At 42.9% G+C, this 23,413-nt stretch overlaps 1 protein-coding gene across 9 annotated transcripts; it reads left to right on the top strand.

Moving 5' to 3' along the window:
* The first annotated feature begins 69 nt into the window (after positions 1-69).
* Positions 70-21,969, top strand: PER3 (period circadian regulator 3). 9 transcript variants are annotated; one of them, XM_068158108.1, is made up of 21 exons: positions 76-760; positions 1,898-2,049; positions 2,637-2,752; positions 3,598-3,799; positions 4,794-4,842; positions 5,622-5,764; positions 6,110-6,188; positions 6,921-7,027; positions 7,288-7,444; positions 8,045-8,150; positions 8,564-8,689; positions 9,398-9,524; positions 10,570-10,714; positions 11,372-11,499; positions 11,698-11,901; positions 12,529-12,777; positions 13,306-14,042; positions 15,138-15,315; positions 15,882-16,062; positions 16,686-16,836; positions 18,223-21,969. In XM_068158108.1, exons 1-21 carry the CDS (start codon positions 477-479, stop codon positions 18,322-18,324), a joined length of 3,723 nt encoding a protein of 1,240 aa, XP_068014209.1. In that variant the 5' UTR covers positions 76-476; the 3' UTR covers positions 18,325-21,969. The 9 variants fall into 9 exon arrangements, 4 of the variants coding, with proteins under 4 accessions (XP_068014211.1, XP_068014210.1, XP_068014209.1 ...); XM_068158107.1 differs by having other exon boundaries at positions 12,526-12,777; XR_010989713.1 differs by lacking the exons at positions 15,882-16,062; positions 16,686-16,836; positions 18,223-21,969 and adding an exon at positions 14,504-14,688 and having other exon boundaries at positions 71-760; positions 12,526-12,777; positions 15,138-15,226.
* The last annotated feature ends 1,444 nt before the right edge of the window (positions 21,970-23,413 follow it).

Here is a 23,413-nt window from a genome sequence, read left to right as displayed (position 1 = left end):
GGGGTGTGTGGGAGCGGGGCCGCCGCGTGCGGTCGGCGTTACGTAACTGCGCGGGGCGGGGGTGCGGCGCCTGGCTGCGGCCCGCTCGGCGACCAGCTCGGCCACCAGCTCGGCCCTCCCTACCCGCAGCAGGTAGGGGCTGGGGCCAGAGGGAGAGGCGCGGCGTGCGGGAAGCGGAACGGCGGAGGGCTCGCAGCGGCTGGGGTTCATCGGTCCGCAATCCGCGCTGGCGAGCTGCTGCGAGCCGCAGGCGCTGTCCGAGCGTCCACGGCGAGCGAGGAGCAGCCCCGATGCCCGCTTGGCTCGGTAGCGAGGGGGGAGCAGCGCCTCCCGCGTTCCCTTGAGGTGGTGTTTGGCTTTCCCGCAGATGAGGCGCCAGACCCGGCCCCAGTAGCGAAGGGCGAGGGTCTAGAGGCGCTGAGGAGCCAGGCTGCGGCGGCCGATGCCCCTCTGCGGTCGCGTCGTGCGGATTAGAGATGGACGTAGGCAAACGTCCGGGCGGCAGCTCGGAACACGGCGCGGGTTGGTCACCGGCTAGCGTGGCCGGGGATGGGCGAGAGGTGGCCGCCAGCCCGGCCGGCGCGGACAGGCAGGAAGAAGAGCGTCGGCGGGACACGGACTTGCGCTGTACGATGTGTGCGGGAACCATCCCCGACGGAAAACGGCTTAACGGGCCGAGCGATCCCAGAGCGAATCTTCGCGGCCGTGGACCGGACAGCTGCGCAGCGGGAAGTTTGGTGGAGCCTCGCAGAGCTAACAGGTAACGGCGGCGTGTGAAGCGGGTTGCTGTTGCTGGAATTGTGCTTAAGCAGAGAGCTCAGGGCCGAGTCGAGTACCCGGTGCAGCCATGAACCAGAGTTGTTGCTGGGCTGCTTACCGAGGAGGCTTGTCGGAGCCGCAGCCCGTGGTGTTGGTAGTGAGCTCACGTCGGTCAGATCGCTGCTTCAGGGCTCCTCAAAAGCTGCTTGCCTGTTTTCTGGGTTGGCTGATCCTGTACATCATTGTCTGTTGTTGCTTCTATATAAACTTAATCTAAAACCTGCATTGAGTAGTAGTAAAGCAGAACTTGCTTAATATTTTTCCGAACAGGTCAGAGACTCAACGAGGTACTAATTTATTTATTCATTTATTTTCAAAGCCCCACAAACAGTTTAAGAGGCGTTATGCAGTGTTGGATTGGCACGTAACGCTAACATGCAGTACATTAGTCACTAAAGTTCATGTAGTAAGAGTGTGACACTAATAAAAAGGCAAATGAACTAAAGTTATTTTAAGTAACAGTGTTCATATCTCGTTTGTAGGCTTAGAATTGGCGGCATTTTGGGGACATTGCTTATTTTTTAGTCAGTCAATGAAGCAAAAGTTGGAAGAGGGGAGAATTTTTTGTTAATCCTCTTGCATCTGCGGAGGCCAAAGGCTCTAAAAAGTATAACAAAGACTCCTGAATTATGTGAGGAATGTAAGCTTTGCATCAGGTGTATTTTGAGGATTTCATCTTTCCCTGAAGGGCCTATACTTCAAGGCAGACTTCAAGGCTGGAAAGATGTATACATAAGGAATCAGCATCCCTTTGTGATTTTAATACCAGCAAGATTTAGAAAATCTAGAGTTTAGTTTCAGTTGCTAAACATTTTAGTAAGCTGACTGGTTACAATGTGACTTTGCCATCGATGTGTTGGAGCTGGAAAGGAGGAAAGTAGAGGAGAAGAAATTAGCTTGCAATAAGTGAGAAAGATGTGATAGGAAGTGTAGTGAATGAGCATTAGGACGTTTCTGGATGTTCACTGACTCTGGCCGAGCCCAAGAAGTGTTGATTTAGTGAATACTCTCAATGAATTGCCTGAAAAGAAGCTCCTATACCAGAAGTCTCTGTCAAAGTTCAACTTGTATTTTACAGTGAGCAACTGAATTGGAGCCAGTCACACAGAGATATGATGATGATGATCCAAGAAATGAAAAGGTGTTTGCCTGAAGAGAAAAGGCGTTCCAGCAAGCCCAGTACCATCAGTGCTCTCAACTATGCCTTGCAGTGTGTCCAACAGGTCCAAGGTACGTGTGGAGAAACTCTGGAAGCACAGCACCTTGGTTTGAATCTGGCAACAACTAACATGAAAACAAATGAAAGCATTCCAGTTGTCCTGCAGACAGTTGACCTTCTGAAGCAGTGTGGGGTCAATTGTTCAACCGAAAAAAAACCCCAATCATGTTCTCTTTTCTATTGAGATGCCCACTTACTGCTTCCCTCTTCTGCAGTCTCCTGTAGCTAATAGGTGCCTACTGTTAGCTTTCCCTGTACATTGAAAAAACAGCATTCTTGTCCCACTTTGAAATAAATACTGGACAAGTCTGTGGTTTCCAACAGAACTAAGTACCTAAACTTGTTCTTTTGCCATTACATTCTGTTCTTCCTCCTTCCTCATGCTCATTTTCTTAACATAAATAGGTCACTCCAGTAGTATAATCAGTGTTCCCTTTTCCTTTGTCACTACACAGACCTTCCTCATCTCACCTTGGACTTCACCAAAACGATGACAAAAGTACAAGGGCTGTAAGAAATGCTTTCAAAATAGTCTCCTTACTGACTTCCTGATGTTTGTTTTGCTTTTCTTGTTTGTTTGTTTGTTTTTTCCAAATAGCAAACAATGACTTTTTCCAGGCTCTGAATGACCGAAGAGTGTTTCAGACAGATGTGATGACATACAGCATAGAAGATTTGGTTGCAGTTGCATCTGAACACACTCCAAAAAACACTGTAAGGAATTGAGGCACACTCAAGGATTTCATCACTTGCCATTTTATTCTCTGTTTTGTCTCCTTACATCATTTTGTGGAAATTGAGTGTATAAAATTGAAAAGCCTTCTGAGTTTTAGCCAGATAGGCTTTTGTGGTTTTTAAAGGTAGCAAGGCTACTTCTTGTCTTTGCAGACTGGGGCTCTCCAGCAGCAGTAAGTGAAGAAATACTGTTCTGGGTTGGCTTTTTTCTGGTTTTGCCAGAAGCAACAAATATCTTTGGGGAATCTTATTTGAAAGTTCATTTACAGTCTAGTAGAGTCTTGCAACACAGTTAGCAGGAAGATTTCAAAGCCAATCAAGTCCATAACTTGGGAAGGACTTTGGTTCCTTCTTGTGCATCTGGATTGAATTTTTTTTCTGCAGTATGTAACGTGCTTTCTAGCTCTGCCCTGAAGAAAAGTGTGTTTCTTGGGGTGTAGTCCTGTTAGATGCCATGTCAGAAATATGGCAAAAGCTTTCTACTTGAAAAGTCCTGGGAATATTTTTGTACATGGAATTGTGGTCAGTACTCTGAAAGTAGGGAAGCGTGTGGGCTCATAACCAGTTGTTCTGGATAACACCACTGCTGTAATCTATTTCAGTTTTGCTGTTGCAGTATTTCTAGCATTTGTAAATGATGAGTAGGCTGCCCTAGCACGGGAGATTGTAATAGCTCACAGACATCTGTAACTGGATGCTAGTTTAAGAACACATTTGAGCTCTTGGGTTGTGGTGTGTGGTGGAGTCAGCTCTTACTTTGTTTTTATCTTAATACTGCTGCCATGTCTTAGGGAGGAGTGCCTTTGACAATGTTTGTTTTCCAGGACACGTTTGTGGCTGTGTTCTCCTTGCTGTCTGGACGAATAGTGCATATTTCTGAGCAGGCAGCATCCATTCTAAACTGTAAGAAGAAAGTGTTGGACTCCTCCCGGTTTGTGGAGCTGCTTGTCCCTCAGGATGTGAGTGTGTTCTACACACACACTGATCAGTCCCACTTGCCGCTTTGGAACATGGAGAGTCAAACAGGTGGGACTTGGCAATGCTCTTCAATGTTTTATGTGTCTCTCTGTCTTAAGAGAATTAGGGACATCTGTGTTGGTAGCCTAAGCATTTAAAATAAACACCTAATACTGGCAGCACTTGTTCTCTTTCCCCTTTGAAAAGCAAGGTAGCTGTGTAGGGAGTCCTGGCTAGTCTTAGAGAGACTCAGCTCTTGCATGAGGTAAGTCAAAGGCAGCTCCTTCTCATTCCAAATGCTGCAGCATTTTACAAAGAAAAATGAATTTTATCTACATTTCACAACTGCTTAGTTGCTTTGTCTTTATGGTCCGCTTGCAGTCTGCTGTAAACATAGCTCACTGAACCCAAGTGTTAAGCTGACTTTCTGTTTAGTGCTGGATATGCCTGAATGGTGACTTTTGAGTCCTCTACTATATAGGAACAGTTTAAAAGTAGTTTACATGCCAAGGCTATATATTTGGCCCACCTAGCTGTAGGGCTGTCCAGGCATGAGAGCTGGGAACTTTGCTACCAAAGGATGTGAAGCATCAGAGGCTGGTAACACTAACATGTCAGGGAATTCCACAGCTTGGAAGCCAGTCGTGTGCCCACCCAGCAGAGAAGTTGCACTCCTGTGGAGCTGTTACTGTTTTCTTGCTGTCAACTGTTACTGAATTTTACTCTCCCCATAACTCCTGTTGGTATTAAAAGTTTTTGGTACATGGCCCATAAAGCCAAAAATATTCACCTTTATTTAGAATAAACCAAACCAGGTTGGAGGAGAGTTTTTTAGATCATTAGTGTTTCCTCTGAATTTAGTTCCAAGTCAGCGGGAGAAGAGAAAAAAACATTTGAGGTGGAAGCAGATTGTTGAACAGCTAACAGTAGCTAATAAAGAGCAGGTTACAGACTTCAGTCTTGCTTGGAAAGTTTGGAGAATGCAGAGTTTCAAACAGTTCTGATAGGTGTGACCTTTATAATGTTATTAACTCATACTTTCAATGTGTATTGTTCTCACTAGCTTCTCTGTATGAGTATGCCCAGGTGAAGTCCTTTTTCTGCAGGATCAGGCAAGTACATTGTTGGTTTGTGTTCATGAAGACTTGGGCGAAGCGTACAGCACTGGGATGTCCACTAGGGAAGGGTAGCCTGGGAGCGGTGGAACACTGAACAGGTAGCCCAGGAAGGTAGTAGAGGCCCCATCCTTGGAGACATTCAAGGTCAGGCTTGATGGGGCTCTGAGCAACCGCATGTAGTTTGGAATGTCCCTGCATATTGTGTATGTGGACTAGATGACCTTTATAGGTCCCTTCCCTCCTAGTGCATTCTGTGATTCTTACTGTTGGTTCTGTGCTGTTCTGTGCTGCTCACACCTGTTCTAGGAAGACAGTTTCTCGTGGTAGGAGGACAGTAAAAGAATTACTGTGTTTTATGAACTGAGGCTGGAGAAGCCTTACTGTTGCAAATGAGTGAAACAAAAACTGAGATTAACAGATTACATTTTTGTTTTCTTAAAAAGGGTATAAAAGAGCTGTTTAACTTGAAGGAGAGCACAAAACCAAATGAGTGGTTCTCCTGAATACATTTGAACCGAGCATGGAAGGTGATCTTTAACTGTTGGGGTAATGACATTTCTAGAACAGCCTCTTAATGCAAGTATCTGAGGCAAAGCACCTGCTTAGTTTTAAGAGGAGTGAGATCGGTATTGCTGAATGTGTTGGCCTTGGATCACAAGAGAGTATGTGTAAGACCATAGGAGATTCTGATTATCTGGGCCGTGCAGGATACTCAGCCTTGTTGTAAAGTGTGTCTTGAAATTAGTTTGTTAATCCATTTTACTTTTCCTTAGGGGTGGTAAAGATCAAGAACAAGAAACACGTTGTTACCCCTTCCGCATCACCCCGTACTTGGTCCACGTGTGTACTTCTGTCCACATGGATGCAGAATCCTGCTGCTTAGCTTTGGCTGAGAAAATTCACTCTGGATATGAAGGCAAGTCAGGAGACTCCAGTAAAAAAGCCAAGCCAATAGGAAAATGCAGTATCTGAAAGTCTGCTTCCTCAGTTTAGAACCTCTGCTTAGGTAGCCTCACCCATGCAACTTGCAGTTTGTGTCTGTGCATGCCTTTGCTTTGCAGGGCACTGAAGCATTTGACCTCTTCTCATTGTTATTTTTGAGAGCAGTCTGTAGCACCTGAAAATCAGTAATGTTTGTGTGAGTTACTGGACAGAAAGCAGTGAACGATTTAAAGCTTCAAGAGCTGTCATGAGCAAAAGTAACTGTTAGGATTCCTGTCTTGGTGCGTAATTTGTTTCAATTAATATTCTCTTCTATTAGCTCCTCGAATTCCTATGGATAAAAGAATCTTCACCACCACTCACACCCCTGGATGTGTGTTTCTTGATATAGATGACAGGTGAGATTTGAATCTTAAGACCAGTGAGGTGCATATGGAGAGGGAGTGAAAAAATCCTTTAGTGATGCAGCTGGAGACCCAAGTACAGTAGTTGAACTGTGCAGTTGGCAATAGTTTTTTAAACAAAGTGGGTTTGTGTTAGCCTGCTCATGGGAAAACATCTGCAGCTGCAGGGACACAAGCTCCTTTGGTGTCTTTCAACTGTGAATTAAATAGAACTGCAGGCAGTTCTGCTTATCCAGGGCAGCAGGCACCTGTGGTAGCACAGAGTGGAAAACCCACATAATGTAAAGCTCTGGGAATCCCACTGTGGAGACACAGCTGTACTGAGCTGGGTCAGATGAATTTGGCCAGACTAAAGCTGACACGTGCAGAGCCACAGCAGTGTTTTTACAACATGCTTCTCAGCATCCCTGCCACATTTTTTAGTGATGTTCTTCCCATGACCTGTTTCTTCAAGATCCTTTTTTGATTTCTTTTTTTATTTTCTTTGCATATAGACAAGCACAAAACTGCCTGCCAATGTGAAAATCTTAGCTCTCCAACACAGAACTGTTTGTTGTTGGTGTTTACATGTGTGTGTTGCACTGGAGGATTATTAGACAAGCTACAAAATGTTCTATAGCCTTAGTTCGTGTCATTGTAGACCATGTGTGGGCACTTCACTCACAAGCAGAGAATATAAATACTCAGAACTATTCTGTAATGAGTGGTGATGTGTTTGGGTTTCAGAGCAGTGCCTTTGTTGGGTTACTTACCTCAAGATTTAATTGGAACATCCATACTGATGTATCTGCACCCAGAAGATCGTCCTTTGATGGTTGCTGTTCACCGAAAAAGTAAGTACAGCTGCTTTAAAAGGAAGTTCTGCTGGCTTCAGCATTCTTTCCTTACCTTGTTGCTTGACATGTGACTGCTTGGCGGTCTAGACACAGATGAATTAAGTCAACCAGTTTGAGATCAAAGCAAATGCAAGCTGAACATTGTAAAGTACCGCAGTCACGCCTGTTTGTGTTTGCACTGCTGTGTCATACTGTAAACAAAATCTTGTGTCTTGATTATTTTTGTTTGGTTGGTTTGCTTGTTTTTTTCTTTTCAGTCCTGAAATTTGCTGGGCAACCCCCTTTTGAACACTTGCCTATTAGATTTTGTACTCAAAATGGGGACTATGTCATCCTGGATACCAGCTGGTCCAGTTTTGTGAATCCTTGGAGCAGGAAGGTTGTGTTCATCATTGGCCGACACAAAGTCCGGACGTAAGTCAGTTGTAGCATCGATCTTTGTAATGAATGCTCTGCAAAACAAAACAATCTTGGGACTGAACTAGAGGTAGTGTTGCTTCTGCAGCCTGTGACAGCTACTGAGCATGTCTTGCATTACATTCTTCCAGAGCACCGTTAATCTTGCTTATTAAGTATGAAAATAAGTCAATTACTTCAACGCAAAAGGGAAAGTCAAGTATGTTTTTTTAGCATGTTTTTGCACGTGGTTTGATGTTCAAATACTGTGACAAGGAGCACATCTAAGTCAAAATATCAGTTTTAGACAAGCTGAGTAAGAACTAAAAAGTAATGTAAGAAGTGGATCACTTTAATAAATAGTTGTTTGATGTTCACCCATAATTGGTTCACCAGAAAACCCATTAATTGACAGATACGTAGCAAAAATCCCATTCCTGCTTATTTCCCACTGGAATATTCACTTTAATAGAGTCTAAATATTTACCAAGGCCACCACTTTTAAAAGTGCAATTAGTACTCAATGTGCAAGATATTTTTCAGATGTTTTTCCTTAGTTTCCAAGAGAGATCTTTATCAAATCAAAATTGATGGTGAAATGTTGTTGGCTCTCTCCAGAAGCCCTCTGAATGAAGATGTCTTCGCTGCAAGAACTAAAGAAATGAGCAGTGTTGAGAAAGAGATAAGAGAACTGCAAGGACAAATTTATAAGCTGCTTCTGCAGGTAAAGAAGATGACAAAATTTCAGAAAAAATGGCTGGCCTGAATGAGAGGGTAAAGAAACATGGGTCTGTTTAGCAGACTGCTAAACAGTTCTGGAAGGACATTTCTAAATGGAGACAGGCTTGAGTGACAGCATTCAAAATACGGCTCTGGGTCACCCACTTGATTGGAAGAAATGTTCTGTTTGACATGTTTGCTGGGTCTTTATGTTGAAAGACAAATCTGCATCCTGAACAATTTCAAGTACAGTGGAGGGCTTTTCCTGAGCAAGTGGAAGAGCCCAAACCAATAGTGACTTTTCACTTCCTTTTCTTTCTTTGCTTGAAGTTCAGTGTTACAAAGTGTGTTGCTCCTTTTTTGTTCTCTAAGAGGATGATTTTTATTTTTTCACTACTATTCTTTCCCCTCATTCAGCCGGTTCACAGCAATGTCTCCAGTGGTTATGGAAGCCTTGGAAGCAATGGCTCTTACGAGCACTATATCAGCATAGCATCTTCAAGTGACTCCAATGGGAATTGTGCAGAGGAAACACAGGAACCGGTAAGTCTCTAACTGCAGCACTGCCTGCAGAATTGTAAAAACACATTCTTCTAAATTAAAAGTTTAATTTACTCATCATGCATTTTACAGAAGTGGGAAGAAGGAGCTATGTTCAAGCTATATGTACTTAAATTGGTCAGTTAGAGAATGCTGGGTTTTGCTTTTAGTAGAATGAGCAGCTAGCTACTATAGCACTAAAGTAAATTGCAGACTTGCTTAAGATCAGCCTTCTGAAAAAAAAAGAAGTGGACTTGGAGAAGAAAGTGGAAGAACCATGCAGCCAGAAAGAGGATTAATTGCGAAGGGGGTTTCTGTTTCCTTAGGATTTTCTGTTCTGGTTTGCAAGGGGCACTGGAGGTCCAGTGCAGACAGCTATAGAAGAGAAGGAATAGCGTGCTGTCCTAAAACAAGCATTGCAATTACCTCATATGCTTTTGGGGGCTCCTGGATGAGTCATCAGCTTATTGCCATTCTCAAGGTTTGCATCAGTGTTAAAACACTCAAAGCTGAGGCTGTTTGAGCTTTATCACAGTTAATTAAATTAACTATGATAATTCATTACATTTGCAAACACCAACAGATACCAGGCATAGGCTGACAGCCTACTCTCAATTCGGAGAGTACAAGAACCCAAGTCCACAGTAACGGTCTCCTGTGGCCTCTTCTTGTTAATTCTTTTTCTGCCTTTACATTCTCATGTATCTCAAGATGACATTGCAACAAGTTTGTGCAGATGTCAACCGAATAAAGAATCTGGGGCAGCAGCTGTATATTGCATCGAGGAGCATGCAACAGAATGGAAATGAACAGGCTGTAAGGTCAGAAATGCTGGGAGGTAAGTTAATGTTATTATGATCCTTAAAGTAACATGAGCCATGTAAGTCTGTAGCTGTGAGTTTCACTAGTGTGTGTCACCCTGGTGTGTGTCACGCTGTAGAACCTTTTGTCACTGCTGTAGATAGCCTTTTGTCACTGCTTGAATGTTGGAGGTAGCTTGGGTTTGTTTCCTGTCTTTTATTTAAAAAAAAATAAATATATATCAAACCCACTTAAAATCCACCCAAAAACCAAAACACCCAGCAACCCAGCCTCAGCAGATGCAATCACATTTTAACTGCTTACTGAGATACAGAGGAACATAACTGTCTCTAGAATAATAACCTCTTTTAGCATGTTCTAGTGAAAAATGAAGACTTGGTTGTAGCAAGTATGAGTCTCCTATGGAAGCTTCCCTTAGTTACTTTATGCAGACTCTCAGAAGCAGTTCACAGGTTGGCCAACATTGCCTGACTTCCCATGGAAGCAGTGGTCTAGCTTCATGTTGTGCTAATGCACATTATTTGTAGTTACTACCTAGCAGGGTGTATGGAGAAAACTGGATGTTTCCTCAGATCCCACAGGAATCTGTACTTAAACATTTTGCACTAGAATAGTCTCTATGAAAGTTAAAATTACAGTTAACTCCTAGGCTTGTTGATAAGAGGACTGCACTGTGAATGTTGGTACTACTATAAGCAGTGTGTCTGTGCTCTTAAAAGGCTGTAAAGGTTGTGTTCTGTGATGTGTAAATTGAGGAAAGAGTAATGCTCATTTGCAGTTTTGTTCAGTTTAAATACAATTTTCCCCCCTATTTTCTTTGTTTACTAGTTGTTCTGAGTGAATGTGTAAAGTGTCGTGTAGGGTTTATTTCCTTCTAGTCATTCTATCCCCTTCTTTCTCCTCTGCCTTGAAATATGTGAATTGTCATGAAAATGCAGAATAAATTAGTGATGAGACCTGTGCTTTCATAGGCCTTCTATCCCTGTATAATAATATGTATGTGGTTGGGGGGTAGTGTTCAGATGCCTTTGAGAGGAGTCTGAGGGTCTCTTCTTTTCTAGGAAAGAGGCACACCACTTCCTGTTTCCTTCAGGCATTGAGAAGTGATAGCACAGAAGAGCCAGGCAACACATTTTATGATGAGTCAAAGACGACTCCACATGTCCCATCCTATCAGCAGATCAATTGTGTTGATAGTATCATCAGGTAATAAACTGTGAAGCAATTTTTGTGATGCAAGTTTTAAGGTAATTATCATAGGTGGAAGGTGGATGGCCAAGCTGTTTGCATTGGTCTAAACTGTCAGGGGGTTGAGATAAGTTTGGGATTGTTTGTCGAGTTTTCTGCCTCTCTGTACAATCCATCCCAATCCTCAATCTGAATTAGAGAATCATGAAGAATTTGGGAGCTAAGGTTCTGTTTGCAGCTGTTTGCTGCTAATTTCACCACTAGTGCAGCAGGAGTCAAGGGGAATTTAAGTGCATGTGCTATGTAACTGTCTTCTTCACATAAGCTTTGGGAATATCCCTAGAAAGGAGAAAACTGATAGGAACTATAAAATATCAGCATTTTTTAATCCAGTGGATAACTTCCTCTCTTTTTTTTTTTTTTTCCCTCTTTCTTTCTTTCTTTCTTTCTTTCTTTCTTTCTTTCTTCTTTTTTTCTTTTTTAAAGTAATTGATAGATATTTTCTTTAAAATACTCCTTGGAAAGCAGGTACGAGTCCAGAGCTTCCTGCAGTCAATTTAAAATACTAGTTACCAGCCACTGGATCTCCAGTTTGGATTGTTCAAATGTTTGTCTCTCCAAATGGAGAAAGAGCACGAAGTAGGGAGAGCTTCCTGTGATATGCTTTTATTTCAGATATCTAGAGAGCTGCAGTATTCCAGCATTGAAAAGGAAATGTAAGTCTTCTGCAAATACATCATCGTCATCTTCAGAAGATGACAAGCAGGTCCAGCAAAGTCAGCAGGAGCTTGAGATGCTGGAAGGTAATACAAAGTATATTGACAGTCATAAAAACTGCTTTTGTGCACCTCTGTTGCATGTTCTGAGGCTCAAGTCTGCTTTTTGATTTGCCACACTGACAGCACAACCATTTTGGCTCTGTGGTAAATATTTGCTTACCTTGTCTGGATCTCAAAATTTAGAATAAAACTCCATGTAGAACCTCTGTCATTTACCAATAGATACCGAAATGCTTTCAGCAGTTGATTCCAAACCTCCAGTATCTGCTGACAGGGAAGAGACGATGAAGGAGCAGACAGCTGCAGGCATGGTGGGAGCTCCTCTGGCAGACCTGACCCTGTCCAACAAGGCTCCAAGTGTGATGTCTGTCACCAGCCAGTGCAGTTATAGCAGCACTATAGTTCATGTCCCACACCCCGAATCAGGTACTGTTCACAGTCGCAGCGTGCCCACCTCGCTCACAAGTGTTGAAATGTACACACCTGTTTCCAGGCTAAAATACCCCCTGAGAGAGTTTGGTCTGTTTGAGGTAGTGCTCATGGGTGCCATCTCTGAATAGAAGTAAGGGCATTCTGGGGACACTGTGAAGAAAACTTGAGTTTGGAAAATTTGACAGTATTTGAATAAAATCTTGTTTTAACAGAGTGCACTGTTGCTTTTCAACTTCATCACCTGTGTCTTAAACACAACCACGTGCATTTGGCCATTGAGGATAAAAATAAAGAGGCTAATGGGCCAGTGCTCTGTCATTTTAATGCAGAAAGAAGCATAAAAATGTGTATTTAACTGCTGTTCTACCAAGAAAACACAAAGTGCCTCTGTAACTGCAAATGGAAGTTTTTTATTTATTTTTTAGTTTTCCAGATGACACAAAGCAAATTGTTCAGGTGATGTGAGTATAAAGGGTGTTTTCTACTCCTGCCTCTGACCTGTATCTGCTCAGTGGCTCAGATAAGATTGTTTTCTGTGTAACCCTCTGGATGTTGTGGAAGTTGACACCAGAAGGCCAGAGCAAAGAGTGAGTGATCGATTTTCTTTCTTTTTCAAAGAAGTGACTACGATGGAGGATACTACTGTTGGAAGTGAACAAATTGAGCTGCCTCCAGTGAATGCTCAGAGTCTCACTGTGGTACCTGAGGACCTAAAGCCAGTTGGGCTAACCAAAGAGACGCTGTCAGCCCACACTCAAAAGGAGGAGCAGAACTATGTTGACAGGTTCCGCCAGAGGATCTTGCTCTCTCCATTTAGGACTTACCTTCAACAGGGGAGCAGAAGTAATAACGGACATTCCTGTGGTCAAGGTAGGCAGCAGCTTTTGAGAAGTAAAGTTAATAGGTAACTTACAAAGACAGACCCAGCAGTGGAGTCTGGTTCTCCTTTGTATGATTTATTAATTATCTTACTGTGCTGAAAACAGATATTTCCTTTGCACTGCCAAGGCTTAACAGCAGCATTGCCACCCAGAAGATCTGCCACATCTTGGATGTTGCTATTTTAGACTTTCCACAAAGCAGATAATTATGGCAATAAATCCTGCAAATCCCAAGTAGCTTATTCCTTCCCCTTAAAGGAATGTAAAAGATCTGATGGGGATAAGCCAGAATGATTGCTAAGAAAATTGATGACATGAAGGAAAATACTGTAGGTAGGCCAGCAAATCAGTTGCTGTAGTGTATGGAAGAATTGGCCAGAGGAAAGTCAGCTCTTTTAATAAACCACACAATTACCAGGATGGTTCTCTCTTTCTCTCTCTCTTTTTTTTTTTTTTTTCTTTTTTTTCCCCTGGGTCTGTCATTTCAGTGAATTTGTCTATTTTTCTTCCTTCTCAGGAGATTCCCCTTCAAAGCAGATGAGCCCAGCTAGCTGTAAAAAAGGCAAACATGGAAAATTCAAGCGCCAGAAACCTCAGAGACAGTCCTCAGATAGCCACTCTTCTAGTAAACATAGAAATAGTCTTCCATGTGAGAAGAGGACAATTCAGAAACAGTCATTCTGTCCCTCAAAAGTGTCCTATCTGAGTTCCTCCAATATGAATGTCCTTCCTCCTATGGGAATTCCTGTTTGTTCAGAGCCACTATCCAATTTTCCAGCTTCTCCTCTAGGAGAGGAGGTTGCCCCTCATTCCCTAAAACCTGAGGCCATGTCGTCATTGCAAGTACGCTGTGAAGCACAGTCATGCCCAGCATTTTATCCCCCAAACATAGGGACATTCATGGCTGTATTTTTTCAGAGTTTCCCCATGTATGCTCAGATGCCTCATTGTGTCTTTCTTCCTAGCCCTCAGTATGTTTATCCTCCCTCTTCATATCCATGCACTACGCTACCTCCAGCCCCCCATCCTGTTGCTTCATCAGCAGTAGCTCCACATTCTGTAGATCAGCCCTTTCCAGCCTCTTCTGCCACATCCGTGGAGGACCAGCAAGAGGGCCAGCGTCACCAGGCCCTGCTGCTGAATAGCTCACGGAGCAGCTCCCCACTGCAGCTGAATTTGCTTCAAGAAGAGCTGCCAAAACCTATGGAGCTTTCCATTAGTACTGATGTTAAAGCACATGCAGAAGTCAAATGTGTAAGTAACAGGAATTTTTAATGCAGAAGAGAAACTCTGACTTGCATGGTGTTCAGTCACCAAAACCAGTGATGATGATCTGTGTTTCAGGGTCACCAGATTGTGTCAGCTGCTTTTTCCAGTGGCTGTGCTATGTAGGCTGCAGGGCACAAATAGCACAGGAGGTGGAGAAAGCTGTTCATGCTTGCACCTGTGGATACCCATGACAGTGCAATGCTGGCACTTGGCCAGTGACAGAAACCTGGGATCTTCTGGTCTAGGCTGCCACAAGCCACCTCTGCTCAGCATTTTGGCAGCAGCCTTTTCAATTGTCAGCTGGAATTTTGGGTTTGGGGCTTTCATGCATGTGAAACTTGGTTAGTGCTGCACAACTCGCATCATGTGTCGCCCAATCCCACAGTCTCTGTGGAGAACCAAAACAAAGGGAAGATACTCTTCTAATTACTCCCTCTGTCTCCCAGGGATGCAGCTAATGAACGAAGAACAGGGATCCATGTGGGTCGGTTTCCATACATGGGCATAGAAAAGGCCTCTCCAACTTCCGCGGTAAACTCAGAGGCAGGAATCTGAGCTCTGCAGGCAAGGAAAATTGTTGGCTCCTGAATCCAGATTGGGCTGGAAAGGCTGGATCAGCTGAAACTGCAGGGTAGGGTCCTGAAAGGGGAGTTGGTGTACCTGTAGCTGCTGAGGCAGAGAGCTGCACAGACTGCATCAGGGGATGACTCTCGTTTTCCCTGTAGTGCACCACTGCTTGGCGCATGTGGCTGCTTCCTGCCATCTAACAGGATGTGAAGGGAACTGACTCCTGCTCTGGTGGCAGCAGAAAATACTAATTTAATGCAGCAGTACAATGTCTCGACCCAGTGGGGAAGGATCTACAGCAGAAAGTAGTAGAGTCAAGTCCAGATGCTTGTTGATTTCACCCGTGAAGAGCGTTTCTCTGAGTTCTAGGCACAGGCAATCATTTTCAGAGCTAGGGACTTGCTAGTGAAGTGCTATGAGAACGTAGTATGTGACAAATTCCCTAAGTGCATGAGCTTTCTTTGTCAAACTTAAATATAACTTCCATGGATGTGTTTTGATTTTTGTCTCCAGGACAATAATCCAGAAGATAGTGGTAACAGTGCTAGCCATTGTGCTTCTAGTGAATGTACTGACCGCTTGCTATGCGAGGACTCACAGTCGGGTATAGGTTCAGCAGCATCAGGCAGTGGATCAGCTTTGTCTGCTTCTCCAGGCTCTGGCTCCAATGAGACTTCTGGTTGTGGCACAGGTAGGGAAGTTTGAGATTTAGATATTTAGTGCTAGATGGCCTGCTCATATGTTGGTAACTGATAACAAGATACTGTAATGGGAATGAAATCCTAGTAAGAGGATCTGTGGTCTGTACTTTTTACCAGCTATCAGTATTTGAAGCCAAGTTTGTTTCAGTCACTGTAGTTGGAAATGAGAATCTTAAGAAGCTCTTCCTTTAATGTGTAAGTCACTTTCATTTTGCTCATTATCATTCTTCTCTGCATTAGATACTGGGTTACATCTTGTTTGAATAAAGGTACATCTGCCTGGAGCAGGACCTCGTGAATGAGAAGCAGAGAAGTTGAACCAAATAATTATAAGAGTGAACAGAGCTTTGGACATCTTGAGTAACTTGATAGAATGCACCTTCTTTGAATTCTCAATAAGTAGCAATCCCTTGCTAGAGGAGGTGTCTGGTGGCAGTACCTGTGTTCATATTACAGAACTGGCTTGCAGGAATATACAAGTGTTCCTTCAGGTTTATTGCTTAATTACTAGGATTTCTCAGGCATCTGCATTTTTTTTTCCCATGGTAATTCTCAGCATGTAGTGGGGAAAGCAGCAAGTATTTTGCCAGTAATGATTCTTCTGAAGCTTCCAAAGAAGAGAAGAATAAGGATGCACAAGAAAAAGGGACAGCTCATAAATCCAAACATGAGTCAACCTGGATGATGATGGATCACACACCTGAGCAAGTTCTGATGACTTACCAAATGCCAAACAGGTTGGGAAATATCAATGTTTTCTGGCATGTTGTTTGGAATTGCGTATAGAACTGTAGAACTAATAATGAGGCACTGAAAAACAGTGCACATACCAATGAAACATCAAGAAGCTGTGTTAAGTTACTGCTTGTGCGTTTTAAACCCTGGTTATTTCCTTTTGTCTCATTTTCCCCATTTCATCAATTAAAATATGGTAACATGTAAGCTTTTGGCTGAGGTGTTAAGAGGGTTGGATTTTGTCCTGTGCTTTGAATGCATAAAAGATAAAAATATTTAGTGTTATTTGGAAGTTGCTTGCAGTTAGCTTATATATAATTTGTAATGAGATTCTGCACTGGGCAGGGGGAGGGGAGAGGAAGGGAAAACAACACAAACCCAAACCAGTAAAACACAACAAAACCAACCCCACACCAAATACTGAAAAAAAGCCTTGACAGACTAGTGTTGAAAGGAGCCTTAAAAGCAAATAAGGGATAAGAAAGTGTAGGTAATTTTCAGTGACTGATGATGTCTAGGGTTCAGCTATAGGTACTAGTGAAGAGCCTCTTCCAACGTGGTTCTAGTCAGAGGATGTCTTGCCTCATCTGGTACAGCTGTGTTCACACGTGCCTGCTACTTGCAGAATTAAAGAGGAGGTTTTGAAGAAGGATCTGGAGAAGCTGACAGTCATGCGAAGGCAGCAGCCTTGGTTCACAGATGGGCAAAAGAAGGAGCTTGCAGAGGTGCACACATGGATCAGGACCCAGACCCTCCCACTGCAAATCAGCACCCAAGTAAGGAGCTGTGAAAGGGACCAGCAGTTTATTCCTGCCTTGACTAGCCACAGGCAATGCTTTTTACAGGGCTGGGCTCACTGATGAGTATCTGTAAATATAATAAGGAAATGAGCTTGAGTATGCTAGCCAGATGAGGAGTGCCAAAGTACAGGTCTAGTTCTATAATTTTGCTAGATAAAAGAATTCCATGTAGGAACCACCTGTAGCCAGGTCCCTTCAGGCACAATGTCAGGTGAATAGGAATAGTAGGAGTCCTTACCTAGGAATGTTTTTTTCCCTTAGTGTTAGGCTTTTGCTCTTTTCCTTATGAAGTTGATTGTTTCTATGATAAAATAGCATGTATCACTGGGAGAGTAGTGAAGATATTCAGCAAGCTGAAAAATGCTTGTAGTCACAGAGGAGATTCAGTAAGGAACACAAACAGCTGAGTTCTTGAGGGTGGGTTCATTCAGCAAGAATTTTGCTATCGCACGCCGGGTTATTTTATCTAGAATAACTCCTGGGCATAACTTCATAATACATGTTAGAGAATGTCCTAAGCAGCTTAACATACTCCCAGGTGCTACGGAGAGGAAAAGAAACAAAAGAGCACAACAGAACTAGTCCCACAAAGATCTAGAGATCCAGTGATGAGTTGTACAAGAATATTGAGGCAGACTGGGCCATATTTCTGTATTCATGCAGCAGAAAAATCTGATGTCTGTTACAGCACTACATGCTGCATCTACTAGGAATTTGAGATGTGGTATTCTGAGCTGAGGAGTTTATTTTTAGAGCAGAAAAATGGAGACATGTCATTAGTTCTGGAACAAATCCAGAAGTTTAGTCTTCGTTTTCCTAATACCTTGTCCACAAAACTCTTGGGTGCGCTGTTGTGATTAAGAATGCATGCTTGATCCAGATACCAAAATGATGTTCAGTGGTCTTGCAGAAAATTCTGTTCAATGCTTACATCTTGGATGTTATCATATTTATTGCTATGCAAATAGCAATACTTGATATCTAAGATAATAGCTACAACTCTTCCTAACCAGTAAGTCATGTTTCCATTATAGATTGTCATTTTCAAAGGCAGACAGGCTTGAGACAGTAGAAAGAAATGCAGGTTTCCTTCATGTTCAAGGAAGTCATATGGGTTTTTTTATCTGAAAGCTAAATCTGTGTGTTCCCCTAACCAGGGAATTCATTGCTGAGAGGATGCATGGCAGGTGCAGGTACCTGCTTCTGAAAAAAAGACACCTGAATAATCTCTTTTGAGAGATTTCAGCCCATTGAAGAGAGATTTCAAGAGACCACAACAGATTATGCTATCAGGATTGAGTCTTTGAAATACATTCATGAAAAGGAGAATTCAAATTGCTATGTTCTTGTTCCTTTTTAAAGGGCTGTGTGACATGTGACATTGGGGAAGCAAGTTGTGAGGCTGCAATGGCTGATGACAATGTGAAAAACAAAGGGAAATCACCTCCACTCCTGCAAGAGTGAAGACAGCAACACTTGGTTCAGTAAACCTGCTTGGTGGAATTCCCATCTGCTTTTCATCTGGCTCTGGCTGTCTCTTCCCAAAATGAGCAGTCCTACATGAAACTAAATCTTCTTCCATTACCCTTTCACTCCTGGCATGACTTTGAAGACAATCTTTCACTGGGAAGCTGTTTCCCTTGTGACCTCACAGAATGGCTGGTGTTTCTAACTTTGATTGCTCAATGATGAGCAAAATACAGAGGTGTTTTGGGGTTGGTTGGTTTGTTTGAACTTCCCAAGAGTCCAGAAATATGCAGTGATTAAGTGATGAACCTGAGAGGTACAGCGTGTTTGCTCTCCAAGTAAAGTAGATGTGTTGGAATCAACTTTGAAACTAAGCTACAGCAAAGTGTTCTTCATTTTCATTTGTTCAGTATTTAAAGTTCTAAACTGAAGATTCTAATACTGTGAGGCTGTAAAACCATCGTAGCTGATTTAAGAATCCACTAGGGGGTTTAATGAGCAGCTAAAAATTGGCCAAGTTACTCTGCATCAAAATGCCTTCCACCAGCTTGTGCCCATCTGAGAAGTAAACTGAAGTGAAAAGCAGAAAAGCCACTCCCTATGTGTGTTGTGATGAGTGTTTTGGAACCTAATTGGTGTATAGCTTTTGCTTTTGTTTCTGGAGATAGATGTTTAAAAGTGAGTGAGGGTAACTGGTTTGCAAATCTGCTAGAGATTAGATGATAAAAAACAAACCAAAAAGCAGAAGTAACAATTCATGAGCTATTTCCCTCGCACAGGATTTGCTTTATCATAAAAGACACATGGGAAACCTTCTCTACCTTGGCACTGTAGCCTAGTTATCAGTTCAAGTAGCTGTGTGCAGTCTTTGATCTTATGTTGCTAGCACTCTGGAAGGCAGTTCTGTGTTTTCTTGTTGTATTAGAGTACTTAGGGAAGTGTAATCCAGACATAGCAAATGGAAGGACACTTTAGGCAGTTTCCCTGTATTTTGTTTGTGTTGTGGTGATGCCAAAACCAGGAAGAGATTGATCTTCGTTTATTCTGTTTTCTTGAAACTTCGTATGTTGGAGAGTCAGACTTGAACATGGAACCACATATTTATTATTTCCTACCATTGTTAACCCCCTGTACCAGTTTTGACTTCTTGATAATGGAGTTTCTGGGTGTTGAGATCCATGGATGGGAAAACGAACTTGTGCACAGCGTGCGTTGTTTGATCTGTAACGGCTTTCAGTATGTAAAAGGACTTCTCATGTTAATACTTCCAGCTTAAAGCTGTCTCTCATAAAGTGCTCTTCAAACAAGACACAATTCACTAAAACCTAGCAAATTTTGTCTTATCTCCCCTTTGTTTATCAAAAGCTGGATGTCATCAAATTTTCCTTGTGCTGTTAATCATGCTAGCCTTCACAACAAAGTGTTTTAAGAATGTCATAGGTTACTCATCCCTTCCTTCAGTGTCCCTCTTGCTTTTCTGCTGTGAAGGATTTTCACCTCTTCAGTTTTATTCTCAAGTAAGCTTCAAGTTGTTGAGTAAGTTACAAATACTGTGATCTGCAGATCATTGAAGGAAAGCTCTATTTATCTAAAGTTTTTTGTTACTTACAGTGACAATCTTTGTCGCTAAAGCTTCTATCAAGCAAAACTATTTCTGTAGAAGTTCAGGTTTTCAAGGCTAGTTTGTCCCCAGCTCCCTTTCTCTGTTCATAACTTTCGTTTTCTGTTCATTCTTTATCTGTCATTGTTTTTTCGGCTTTCTTTTCTCGTGTGGTGTGAATCAGCAGAGGACCACACATCCTCAGTACTTTCTGTGTTCAGACTTTAAACACTTTGTAAAATGAGAGACTTCACAAGGTGTTTACAAATAGCAAGTTCTGTATGCAAGTAGGAAAATTTGGGCAATCCCTTTGTACCTTTCCTAGGCTTTTTCCAGCACTCTCCCAGTATGGCATTCTGCTTTATGACCACACTGCTCTAAAACATGTAAGAAGTGGCTTTCTCTATAGCTTCTTCTCTTAAGTGGGAAGCTTCTTAACTAACTCAGCAGTCAAATTAGACTGATGCACTAGAATCCACTCTAGTTAGCTGTGCTTAAATTAAAATGACTGCTTTAATATATTTCGAGGCTTAGTGAAATAGATTAATTTGAATACTCCAGGTAAAGACAGCTGTCTCCTTCAAAATAGTTCAAAAGTGTGAGCCAGAAGGGAAGTGTAGATCATTAACTCTTTTGCTGTACATTATTTCCAGTGTTTATTCCCTGAGTATGGAGTGGCTCCGCAGGCATAGGTGTCATCTGTTCTACGACACAGTGGGACTTGGCTTAAGAGAATGGCAGTGTGTAACCTAGTGTGGGAATAACGCTTTTCATCCACTGGTGTGGAAATGTGAGAAAGAGGACTGTCATTGTATGAAAGAGGCAGAAACAGGAAGGATTTGCACAGATACTTGCCCCTAGTTCATACCCAGAGTATAATTAGGGGATCTTCACTCACTGTATTCTGTGCTGTCTTTGCTACAAGCTTTAAGATTGACCTGTACATAAAAACTTGATCCTGTTACATACATTTCTTGTTTGGAGCTGTTAGCCCTCTTATACAACCTATTGCTATGAATTTCTGACCAGTAGGGTCCATGTAACAACAGAAGTCCTAGGCGTTTTTTGTACTGCTGTCAACACCATACCTTGTGACTGTATGTAACAAAGGTGCATGGGCCTAGGAGCTTGCATTCAGAGTTTGTAGTCTGAGCTGCATCTCAGCTGCATGAGACCTTTTCTGGGACTGCACTGAGGTATGGAAGACATTGTGGTGTGGGAGAAGAGTGCAAGAGGAACAGAGAGGTGAATTGGTGCCTGTGTGGTGATGAGACAACATTGTCTGCCCCAAACCACAAATGATCTTGGCTGCAAACCAGATTTAAGACAAAAAAAGAGTTTTCCAGGATACTTTTTAATCCAACAGAATCACAAGCAAATGCCTTATCAAGCCTTTTGGGATGGACCTTGTTTCCATAAGTTTTCTGGAACTGGTAGGTTTTATTTCAGCTTATACTAATGTGTCAGGCTTTGCAGTTTGCTGAGTAGTCAAAGTGAGATCCAGTTCTGATCTGAAAGACCAGTGGAGTAAATCCTGCAGCAAGATTTGCACCTGCTGCTTTGTTCATGTGACTTTGCTTTGCCTGGCATAACTAAAAGGTTGCTTGGAAGGTTACTTTCCAGGTGATCAAAGGCAAAATGTGCAAGTAATACCACCCCCTGTGGGGGCTTCAGCAGGTTGGAAGCCTTTGGTGGATTTCACTGGCAATTTTTTTGTCGTTGTTGTATTCACAAATACACAGTTACATTTTTAAAAGATGAATTGACGTGCAGGTCTTTTCCTGGCATTGCTATGGACAGAAGGGACCCTGGTGTAATTTTAGTGTGATACGTTTTCACTGAATGAGCAGCGTCTTGGTAAGTTTATCTTCCAGATGAGTAGTTTTAAATCACAATCAAATGGTGTGTTTTTTACATCAGTTGATAGGAATATTTTATTGAAATAATCTTTAGCTGTGCTTGGATTTACAGTTGTGATTTTAACTCCACTTTAAAGGAGCTTACGGTTTTATAAATAAAACTAAAAACCATGCTGCAAAGAACTCGGGGGGTGTGTGTGCCCTTCTGTTGGTAACTCCTAGAAAACAGGCTGCTCTCACTCTGCCTTGTGCACTTCAGGTCATAGGATCAGACTCATTAAGGTTGGGAAAGACCTTCAAGATCATTGAGTCCAACCATAACCCTGACCACCAAACCATATTCTGAAGTGCCACATCTGCAGCTTCTTGAACACCTCCGGGGAAGAGTCTGCCTGGCTGTGCCATGGGCTGCAAGGAGAGTGCCGTGGGAGATGGTGTCAAAGGCTTTGCTAGAATCCAGGTAGACAATGTCACAGCCTTTCCTTCATCACCTGGTCACAGGAGATGGGGTCGGGCAAGCAGAATGTGCCTTTCATGAACGCATGCTGGCTCCCTGGCAGGAGGCTATTGAATACTCTGAGGATAATGGGTCTGATTTCTAAAGGCTGAGACATGGCATTAAGTACCCCATCCTTTTCCTCAGCCCCAGTAGAAGTGTTTTCCCCTGCATCCAGTGCAGAGTAGGCATTTTCCTTGGCTTTTTTTGTTGCCATCAATGGATTTGTAAAAGCCTGGGTTGTTATCCCTCAAGGCTGTGGCCAGGTTGAATTCTAGCTGCCTCTCTTTCCAAAGGTGGTCAACCCTCCTTTTGTTCCTGAGCCCCTGCAAGAGTTCCCTGTTCAGCCAGGCCAGGCATCTTCCCCAACAGTTCATTTTATGACACATGGGGACAGCCTGCCCCCCTACCTCTAAGACTCTCTTCTTGAAGACCATTCTGCCTTCCTGAACCCCTCTGCCATTCAGGCCTGTTGCCCAAGGGACACTCTTAACAAGTGTCCTGAACAGTCTGAAGTCTGCACTCTGGAAGTCTGTGGTAGTGGTTCTACTGACCCCTCCTCAGTTCAAGAAGCAAGAATTCTATGATTTCAGGATCACTGAGCCCAAGACAGCCTCTGACCACCACATCACCCAGTAGTACTTCCCTGTTTGTAAACTAGGTCCAGCAAGGTACCTCCCCTGCTAGGCTCATTTACCAGCTGTGTCAGAAGTTCTCTTCCACACACTTCAGGAGCCTGTGCATCACTGTCAGGTGAAGTTTACTTCAAGCTTTCTGTGAGCCTTGATAAGCCTGAGCAGAGACTTACACAAAGTATTTATTGAACAAGGTGGAGCATCACAGCTCAGACTGCAGCCAGGGTGGAAGCCTGGCCTTTGACAGCTGTAATGTTTACCTTCCAGCTGCACTGGGAGATAATTGCAGTTCTTAAACAATGTGCTACCCAGAGGCAGCCCTGTTGCCCGGGGATGCAGGGAGCTAGGCAAAGTGCTGCAAAGGGATGGATCTGTTAGCCTTTCTTTGCCAAAGGACTAAGAGAAACATCTCTCCAGTGGTAGTGGGAGCAGATGTTTGCTTGTGACACGTGCTTGGGGTTTATGTAGTGCCTTAAGGATGGCCGGAGGGAACTGG

This window comes from Melanerpes formicivorus, unplaced genomic scaffold, assembly GCF_026170545.1.
Source record: "Melanerpes formicivorus ecotype bairdi unplaced genomic scaffold, bMelFor1.0.p_v2 SCAF_39, whole genome shotgun sequence".
Taxonomy (NCBI): Eukaryota; Metazoa; Chordata; class Aves; order Piciformes; family Picidae; genus Melanerpes; species Melanerpes formicivorus.
The sequence above is the reverse complement of the archived record's forward strand: the minus strand, read 5'-3'. Positions and strand labels throughout refer to the sequence as shown.